The sequence below is a fragment of the Bidens hawaiensis genome, unplaced genomic scaffold (genome assembly GCF_021521415.1).
Source record: "Bidens hawaiensis isolate Kalapana, Puna unplaced genomic scaffold, B.hawaiensis_p1.1 tig00008086_1, whole genome shotgun sequence".
Classification (NCBI taxonomy): Eukaryota; Viridiplantae; Streptophyta; class Magnoliopsida; order Asterales; family Asteraceae; genus Bidens; species Bidens hawaiensis.
The window spans coordinates 694,014-704,386 of record NW_027491572.1 but is presented as its reverse complement, the minus strand read 5'-3'; the positions used below and the strand labels follow the sequence as shown (position 1 = coordinate 704,386).

The window sequence follows — 10,373 nt, the reverse complement described above, 5'->3', positions numbered from 1 at the left end:
TGGTTAGATCACACTTGATTATACAACTCCAAACGCTCTAAACGTTTATTTCATACGCGATTATACAACTCCAAACGCTCTTCTTTCGTAGTCGTTTATTTCATACTCGAGTATACCACTCTTAATTCGTAGTCGATTATCATGGCCTCCCAAAGTGCTGCTTCATCGGTCAACGTGGGTGCCTCGAACACGGGAGAAACCGTCGTTCGGGTCATCCCCACGAAACGAAACCAAGATATTTGGCAACATTTCGACCTATGCGAAATGTCTAACGGAACCCAAAAAGCTAGATGCAAACATTGTTTGAAGTTTTATAACAAAGAAGCAAACTCCAGTTTAAGAGCTCATGTAGAAAAGCCCTCTTGCAAGGTCTTGAAGGACGAATCCGGAAGTAGTTCGCAGCCGGAGATGACGAATCAAGGAACGGTGTTTACGTACGACCTTGAAGCGGTACGTCAACAGTTTGGCAACTTTGTGATTCAACAATCACTTCCTTTCAACCACTTCGACAACCCTCAATTCACGGAGATGATGCAAAAGTATGTTCAACCACGCTACCAACACGTAAGTCGTTCGACCCTTAGAAGAGATTGTCTTAAAGCATGGAAAAACGCTAAATCCGAACTAATTTCATACTTTTCAAACTTACAAACTGGTGTGAACTTAACAACGGATGTGTGGTCGGTACCTAATGGTTCGCCCGACTCATACATTTGTGTGACGGCTCATTGGGTTGACCCCCGGTCGTGGCAAATGATGAAACGAACCGTTGCGTTTCAATTGTTTGATTACCCGCACACGGGTAGAAATATTTTTAAACTCTTGGATAAAGTCATTCGACAATGCAAGATTGAAGATAAAATCTTTTCAATATCGTTTGATAACGCGTCCAACAATACGGCCGCGGTTGGCCATTTAAAATTAAAGTATAAACCTATCTGTGATGGAGCGTTTTTTCATAGCCGATGCATTGCACATATTATCAACTTGGCCGTGCAAGATGGGTTAAACGTGATCGAAACGCAAAGAAACAATTTTAAAAGAATGTTACGAGATGTTTTTAGCAACAATTCAACATTTTCAAGATACAAAAAATTTTGTGAAGAAGCTAACTGTCAATGGTTGGGGCCTAATTGGGATTGTCCAACAAGATGGAACTCGACTTGTGAAATGTTTGAGAAAGCCATCCAACAAAAACAATCGTTAATTGCGTTTCATCAAATTTTGTCAAATAGGGGTAAATGTGCACCGTACGATCCTAGAAACTGGTTATTGATTGAGATCGTTACGGAGGTTCTTCAAATTTTTAAATCTTGCACAACTAGTTTATCCGGGGTTTACTATCCAACAAGCCCCATTGCTTTACCAAAAATTGCTGTCATGTGCACAAAGTTGACTGAAATTCATTGTAGGGGTGCACCTTATTTTGATATGGGTGCAAAAATGAAAGAAAAATTTAGAAAATATTTTCAACAACTACCCGCTGTTTTGACCTGTGCGGCTGCGTTAAACCCTTGCATCAATGTTGGTGGTGTTGAAGCTTTAATAGAAAAAATTTGTGATGAGCTAGAGTTAAACGACGATCAAAACCCCCATTATAACCAAACTTTAAAGAATGCTTTCAACACCACCTTGGCAAACATGTATGATGTTTACCTTACAAAACACGGGTCGTCTTCCCAAATTCATGACTCGTTAAGAGCTGTTGCCCAATCCCAATCCCAAACCGACCTTGAAATGGGGATGTACTACATGATTTGGGAAGACGCCGGTAAACGTCAAAGGGTAAACACCCCAAGCAGTGAACTTGGAAGGTATGGTGGTACCAACTTTGTGAAACACATGACTCCGGATGAATTTAGAAGTCTTGATATGCTGGCTTGGTGGAGAGGTAAGGAGGATGAGTTTCCGATCCTCGCCGCCATGGCCAAAGATTTACTAACGGTCCAAGCTTCCACGGTAGCTTCGGAGTCTGCTTTTTCTGTTTCTGGCAGGGTTATATCGATTAGGAGGACTCGACTCACTCCACCAGCTGTAGAGATGTCGATTTGCTACAAGGATTACTTGGACTCTTTAGATAGGGCACAACATCAACGCTCACTCGAGGGGGAAATGGAGTATGAGGCGGCCTTGTATGAAGACGAGGTCAATCAAGGACACACTCAACCAATGACCGATGAAGAAGCCGCGTACGACGATTACCTAAGGAATAGCTCGGGATCGGGTAGCGAAGAAAATGAGTAACAAACATCAACTTGTTAATGTAATCGTGTCTAAGCATTCTTTAATGTTTGTATTTTTGAGTTACGAATATGCGATAACGATTTAATGTTTGTATTTTTAATGTAAAAGCTATAAATGAAAGTTATGTGTTTTTAATCTTCAAAGCAAAGAATGCTAACAACGAAACCCTAAACCCTAAACCCTAAAGCAAAAAAAAAAAAAAAAAAAAAAAAAAAAAACCGGTTAACCGGTTAGACCGGTTATTAAAAACCGGTTGTAAAAAAACCGGTTTAATAACCGGTTCTAACCGGTTTCTAAACCGGTCCAAACCGGTTTGGCCGGTTTGAGTTTTCATTGACAAAAACCGGTTAATAACCGGTCCGGTTATTAACCGAACCGGTTTTTTTCTGGATAAAAAAAACCGGTCCGGTTAATAACCGAACCGGTTTTTTCAAAAAAAACCGATTTGTGCACCTCTAATCACAACCTTGGTACTCAACAAGTTAAAACAAGTAAATTTCATAGGCAAAAACCAAAACCTTTTTACTAATTTTATAATATAAAAATGTGAAATGACCAAATTGCCCTTAAAACTAAAAAGAGTAAATTAACATTTTCTTTAAAGTCACAAACAATTTCTTTAAAAATCTCCTCATAAACCCTGGTTTGGGATAAAAGGGTTTTATCGAACGACACTCAAAAGATCAGCACACAAGAGGTAACACACTTTGTGACTTTGTGCGATTCAATTTAATAGATTATTATATATTAGTGTGATTTATACATGTATACGATTAGGGCTGTAAATGAATTGAACCTGACGAGATGGACGGTTCATGAACACTTTAGTGTACGAAACTTCGCGTCCGTGTTTGCTTGTTAAGGAATTGAGCTTTTTCGTGCTTGCCCGTGTCCGTTCATTAATTTTTTTGTAAACAGACACAAATGAACATATATTTATTTGAGAATAATAATCGCTAAATCAACACAAAATCACTCAAAAATCCGGAAGTACACCACATAGTATCCAAAATAAGCTTAACATAGTAATCGATAATTTTTAAATTAAATAAATAGATAAAAATTGTAATAGTAAAATTCTAATTAACGGCCATGTATGTAAACGAACGTAACCAGACAGACGTATACGAACGAACATCAACGAACGTTTGACAAACAAATCTAAACGAACACATTACTGAACGCTCATGAACACAATTGAACGAACGTGGCCTCTGTTCGTGTTAGGCTGTTCGTTCGTTAAGCTTGCCGAACAAAAGTATTTGTTCATCTTCATTCATTTATTAAACGGATGAACATAAACGAACATCATATGTTTAGTCTATTCGGTTCAATCAATGGTAGATGTGATTTTAGGGCGAAGTTAAGTGTAAATTTCGAACTTATCGCATACCACTGTTAATGTTTTTTAAAAAATTAGGTTCTATGATGGAAGTAATCCCTTGGTTTGTTGCAGCAAGGCTGCAAGATACAACCATGGTGCTCTTCAACAGAACTGGTAGTATTCTAAGGCCGACTTTGCGGAAGGTAAATTTTGAACCTCTGGTCTTTGTTCATGTTGTCTGAGTCGCTAAAGCGCTGATCTATGCAACTTATGTTTTTAACATGACATATCAGTTTTTACGCACCGTCTATATTTAGTTGATTTTGTTTTAATATGCAAAGAATTATTAGTTAGTGTTAAATGCATGAATAAGTATGATAGCATTGTTTTATGTTCGTACAGAATGCGTTTCATCATCCTTTGATTAGAATATCGAAGCAGTATCACAACACTCCATTAGCTAAAGGTTCTGATGAATCAAAACCATTTAATTTACTCTGCTGTCCCTGCTTCACTAAAATACCCGTGCCTGAAGCGAGCAGTCTTTCTACAAGTTATGAAATACTTGGGCACGGAATGATTCTTATGAAGAACTACATCAGCATCAAGGACCAGGTTTTTGCAAAATCACATTTTTTTATAGAAATTGATTTACATGTTGGTTTGTAAATTGCTATAGACTTATAGTTGAATTTGGATATAATATTTTAGGTTGATATAGTGAATATATGCGAAAAGTGGGGTGTGGGCCCTGGGGGGTTTTACCAGCCCAGTCACGAAAATGGAGCTAAACTTCGACTGCAAATGATGTGTTTTGGTCGAAACTGGGATCCCGTCACAAAATATAAGAAACGTTGCAGAAGTGACGGTTCTGAAGCACTGCCGCTTCCACATGAACTTATTTCATTGACTGAAACCACACTTCAAGATGCTCGAGCCCATTTGCAAAAACTTCCTTCAATGTGCCCGGATATTTGTATAGTCAATTTCTATCCACCCGTCTATGGTCGACTTGGCCTTCATCAGGTAAATTTAATTTTACTTGCTATTTGACAAATAATATATAAAATGTGTATTGGTTTTTATTAATCCCAACTATTATCTTTTGGTTGCCGCTGGTCCCAACTATCGAATTGGCTGATAACGATCCCACCTTTTATCATATTTGTTCCCAATGGTCCGTGACTAACAGAATGCTAACGCCGTTAGTTGCAGGTCGCTAGAAAAAAACATTTTTGGCATAAAACTCACATTTTTTTGGGGGAAAAGTCAACATTTTCGTGCCAAACATCTTTGTAACCTTAGATCGGACCTTTAGGAACTTTTTTCTAGTCAAAGCTCCAATTATTGAGGTCGCGGAACCCTAGAACCATCGTCGGAATCGGTTGGTGGTGAGTTAGTTGTTGTTCGTGGTGGTGTTCAAGTTGAGTTTCCAGGCAAAAAATATGACTTTCCGGCCAAAAGCGTTTTTCCGGCGACCTGCAACTAACGACATTAGCATTTTGTTAGTCGCAGACTGTTGGGTACAAATATGATAAAAGGTGGTATCGTTATCAGCCAATTCGTTAGTTGGGACCGGCAACAACCTAAAGATGATAGTTGGGATTAATAAAAACCAATACACCTATATAAAACATAGAGTTAACTTTTGTGTGTTTTTGTAGGATTGTGATGAGAGCAATGATAGTCTGAGAAGAGGTTTGCCGGTGGTTTCAATCTCTATTGGTGACACTGCAGAATTCTTGTATGGGCGTACGAGAGATAAATACAAGGCGGAGAGTGTTTTGTTGAAGTCGGGTGACGTATTGATATTTGGTGGCAAATCTAGACTTGTTTTCCATGGGGTGAAGCAAGTTTTACCAAACACAGCTCCTCTGGAACTATTACAAGAAACTGCGCTTAGACCGGGTCGTCTAAATCTTACTTTAAGGCAATTTTGACGTTGCTTATGAAGTTTTAAACATGCAAAACTGCTTACTTTATGAAAAAATCTACGGTAGTTAATTGAAATGTTATCAATTAATTATGTTTGTGAAAGGTCCAGGGAGGGGTCGGCGATCTGATATACACAGCCTTACCCAGGGACGGATCTTTTAAAGGGCCTTGGCCCGTCCAGTTTTTTCGCTAAGTAGTGTAAAATTTTTTCGAAAAAAAAAAATATATATATATATGTATTCAGTTCGGCCCATCCATATTATTTGTGTCCGGCCTACACTTGAAATTTGTTTTTAAATAAAGTCCTTAAAGCCGAAGAACAGGAAAAGGTTTAGCTGATAAGCGTAAAGAAAAGCTTCATAAGCACAATTTTTTTAATACAAAAAAACTCAAGTCTAAATGACTTTTAAACCAAAAAAAATAAAAAAACAAAAGTAAGTCCACACTCCCGTCCTTGATCGAACAACCGAAGCAGAATAGTTTTTGTTTGATTGCAAAGGTATGAAAATTGAAATCAAACAGAAGAAAAAGAAGGCCACTCGAAGAACACTCTGATCAGTTTAACAGGGTCGAATCACGAGTGCTCACGAATCACGATTTAGACATTAGACGAGCTACATGTTCAACGTTTTATTTATTTATTTGGTATTGTTTGACTTGACCCGAACCGGATTGCCGACCCGAAGCGAATTGCCGACCCGAACCTTAGAAGTAGAAAAAAATTGGGTCTCGTGACTTTCGGCCCATCCATACTAGATGTTAAAGATCTGTCACTGGCCTTACCCTACACTTTTCTATGCATGAGGCTGTTTCCACTTTTCACGGCTTGAATCCATAACTTCTAGGTCACAAAGTAGCAACTTTATCAGTTGCGTACTTGCGTTAAGATCCGCCTCATAATTAATAAATTGATAAAAGGACAATTTAGGTGCTGTTTGTTTTTTAAGAGGTAAAATGTCTGCAGTCTGCGGAGCACATCTGCAGGCATCTGTAGCAGAAGAGGTGGACCAAACCTCTGCAGTCTGCAAGAAGAAGACCGTTTGTTTTTTAACGTCTGCAGACTGATAACATAAAACAGAATTTTTTAATGGAAATTGAAACATCCCAAATTTAATAACCATTTTTATTATTTATTCGGTGCGGAAAATCCGTTCCCAAAATTTTTTTTACTTTCCAATAACATAAAACTAAATTCTATTCAACGTTTAACTTTTACATATTGTCTTCTAATTAAAGACAACACGCACTTAGAACTTGTTATTAAAAAAATTTATCAAAAATAAACAATTAAACTTTAGATGTGTATTGATGTTGGTGCTATAAAATAAATTAATGAACAATAAGCTAAATAAAAAGAAATAATATATGGGATTTTCTAACATGTGCCCTTAGAAAACATTAATTAAGTGTATGTTCTTTTTGAAACTATATTTCATATTAATTGCATTTATGTCTTAATAACTACCATATTTAACTTTCTATTTTTCCTTCTTAAATCTTTCCTCCATTGATGACTAATAAATAAAATTTTCTAATTCACTCTAAAATTACTATTTCATTTCTTCTAATTTCCCACCATTTTTTATAATTATTCGCTATTAAACAACACCTTTTATTACATTTCTATATATTTTTTTAAGATCAAATAATATAAAGCATTACTATTATTCTGCAAATGATGGACGTGTTTTTTTGGATTTGAAGGAGCTTCATGTTGAAGAAGATGTTATTGAAGAACAAAGTGAAAGCATTAAAAAAATTTGTAAGGAACCATTCGTTGGTCAATGTTTTCTAAGTGAAGAAAAAGCTCTTGTTTTTTTTTTAATCAAAATTATGCAAGAATGAATGGGTTTTCCGTTCGAAAAGGGAGGTATTGTGAACAAGAAATGAGATAGGAAAAGACTTGATTTTTTTTGTCATCATGAAGGAAAATCCATTCATTCTTGCATAATTTTGATAAAAAAAAAACAAACATTGGCCAACGAATAGTTCCTCAAAATTTTTTTTCTTGTTTTCACTTTTTTCTTCAACAGAAAGCTCATTCAAATCCAGAAAAACACGTCCATCATTTGCAGAATAATAGTAATGCTTTATATTATTTGATCTTAAAAAAATATATAGAAATGTAATAAAAGGTGTTGTTTAATAGCGAATAATTATAAAAAATGGTGGAAAATTAGAAGAGATGAAATAGTAATTTTAGAGTGAATTAGAAAATTTTATTTATTAGACATCAATGGAGGAAAGACTTAGGAAGGAAAAATAGAAAGTTAAATATGGTAGTTATAAAGACATAAATGTAATTAATATGAAATATTATTTCAACAAGAATATTCACTTAATTAATGTTTTTTACATGTGCCCCTAGGGCACATGTAAGAAAATCCCATAATATATATTTTAAATGTCAAAACACTGATTTTTTTCTATATTAGTCACATGCCTCTATTAATACGGTCCTCCCTTTTAAATTTTCTTTTAAATATAAGAGAAATAATGAATTATTGGGCTCAAGTAAATATAAAAAGGCCCACCAATCCACCATTAATTTTTAAAATTACCCACTTCACCACATAGGTTATTTATTCCCTTCTTCTTCCTTATCCAACTTCTCTGCAAAGCCGCCTTCAACAAATTTTCTGGCACGTCGGCTCCCTCTTCTAATCGTATCTACTCTTCTTTTAAAATGACAATAAACTGGAACGCCAGTGAAGAAACACTAAGTGACCCGGTGCAGATTATAGATAATCTGGGGGTTAAGTAATGTTTCCCACGAGAATGAGGTCCAACAGAGACGGTTGTTCTTCAGGGGACCTGCAAAACAAACACCGTAAGCTCGTCACTGAGAAGGGGGGGGTTCCTCCTTGTGACCACCCTCCGGCGTGAGAATCAGACTAGATTGCTCTGAATATAAGTGTATATTAAGAGATTGCTAGATAACAGGATAGCAGATGATCTTACCATTCCAAGATGTTGGAGTATTTATAGCCGAAGGTAGGTTTCCTAGAAGGTACAGCCGGCTGAATAGTATTCCTGTTCTACCAACAGTGGATTATGCACAGGCCATACTGGTTGGTGGATAGGTTACGGCCAACAGTAACAAAGTCGGCTGCACTATTCCACCAACTGTAGATTATGCACGTCCCACCTACTGTGGATTATACGCAGGCCATGCTGGTTGGTGAATAGGTTACGGCCAACAGTAACACTATTCTACCAACTGTAGGCTGCGCACGCCCCTCAGTAAGAGTTGGTGAGTAGGCAGCGGCTAATAGTGACAAACAGTACTAGAGGGTGCTCCTCCTCGTACTGTTGTCGGTGAGCTGTCACCCTGTGATTGGCTCATGGGCTGTTCTGGTCAGATTGTCTGTCCTATCCATACCTTGGTAGGTAAAGTACAAAAGATCTTTCAGAATCATACGGACTGGCTCATTTTGGCGGGATTGTTCCCGCCTTGCTCATTCCTTCATGTGACTACTGAAGTAGCTATTGTCTTGTGCGTGTAGCCCTGCTGTCTGCGGGTAGCCTTCCCTGATGGCTTGTATCCGCAACTGCGGGAACATGCGGGGTACTTCACCATTGGGAGGCTTTCCCTGCATGTACAGCTTGCGTACTGCGCGTAAGGTTCTCTGAGCATGGTGGGTCCTGCGGGAGCAGATGGCCTTTGCGCAGACGTCCCTGTTCAAGGTGAGTCTTGCGGGACCAACTGGGCTCTGCTGGGACCTACCTCTTCAGCCAGTTTTATGCTTGGAAACGCGATCCAGGAACGCAATCGTACCGCAAATTGGTACGAACGATCCAGATCGAAATTCGTGGCTATACCAGCGAATTATGTGACTATGAGCGTGGGAGGTGGACGAGCAGCGGTGGCTGGCCGGAGGTGGAGGAGGCAGAGCGGCGGCCGCGTGAAGCTTTGTGGCGGCGGAATAATCGGAGGTGGAGGGGGGGGGGTGACGGGAGTTGAGGGTTGAAGAAGGGGTTGTGTTTGAGAGAGCTGATAAATGAAAAAGATGGAAGAGGTTAGAATATGTGAGAAGAGGAAGGTCCATGTCTTCTAGAATAAGAGGCCGCAAAGACGTTTTTTAATGAAATCAAAAAAACAAACAGTCTGCAAGTCTAAAGGTCTGTGCGGCGCAGACATAAGAGGCCAGGAAGATCTCCTGACAAAAAACAAACACCACCTATATCTATATCCTACTCTTAATGTTATGCTTGAAACAATTTCAATAATTTTGTAGGAATAGAAATATACAAATTTAATCCGGAAAATAAATGAACGAAATTATAGGAATGATAGGGATTTTAAACTTTAAATCCGGTTTAACAGTCGCATGCCATGTCACACCGGTTCAACCCGGTTTGAATAGTCACATGTCATGTCATTTGTCACGCGAATTAACTATTTTTTAGACTGGTTTTGTTTTGGCAACAAAAATGAAAATTGGGATTGCCACTCGCCAAAGTGTTAGTATTATTGGTCAAATAGTTAATAGTTCGGATTTAATAAAAATCCAATTTTCCATTATTTAATAATACTCAATTATAATCAATGTTTAAGACAAGTCCATCCATCAGGTTATATTTAACTCTTTTGTAGACTTCAGGAAAGTTGTCACTACCCTTGTTTCAAAATGCAAGATAAGCTAATCCAGCAAAATTGCTTCTCGAGTTTCTGTATTTGAGCTTATGTAGGTACAACAACTATGTTATTACTGTTTGTTTCAATTTTAAAAATGCAAAACCGACTTTCAAAGGCTTAGGTTTTTCAGACACTACCTTGGTTATCCTGACACCAGTGGTCTAGTATAGACCTATGGCCCTGAATTGTGTATGTTTGTGTCGGCATGTCTCAATTTTTGTTTCTGACGCC

The 10,373-nt window shown here is 37.9% G+C and overlaps 1 protein-coding gene across 1 annotated transcript; it reads left to right on the top strand.

The window, feature by feature from the left end:
• Positions 1-4,144: 4,144 nt before the first annotated feature.
• On the top strand, positions 4,145-5,508 carry LOC143636941 (DNA N(6)-methyladenine demethylase ALKBH1C-like). Its single transcript, XM_077104418.1, has 3 exons — positions 4,145-4,183; positions 4,280-4,594; positions 5,233-5,508. The coding sequence occupies exons 1-3, from the start codon at positions 4,145-4,147 to the stop codon at positions 5,506-5,508; spliced, it is 630 nt and encodes a 209-aa protein (XP_076960533.1).
• The last annotated feature ends 4,865 nt before the right edge of the window (positions 5,509-10,373 follow it).

What these genes read in the sequence shown, in the direction of transcription:
- LOC143636941 (XM_077104418.1), top strand. Translation starts at nt 4,145, where the DNA reads ATGATTCTTATGAAGAACTACATCAGCATCAAGGACCAG. An exon ending in ACATCAGCATCAAGGACCAG is followed by an intron (nt 4,184 to 4,279) that starts GTTTTTGCAAAA and finishes ATAATATTTTAG; the next exon opens with GTTGATATAGTGAATATATG. An exon ending in GTCGACTTGGCCTTCATCAG is followed by an intron (nt 4,595 to 5,232) that starts GTAAATTTAATT and finishes GTGTTTTTGTAG; the next exon opens with GATTGTGATGAGAGCAATGA.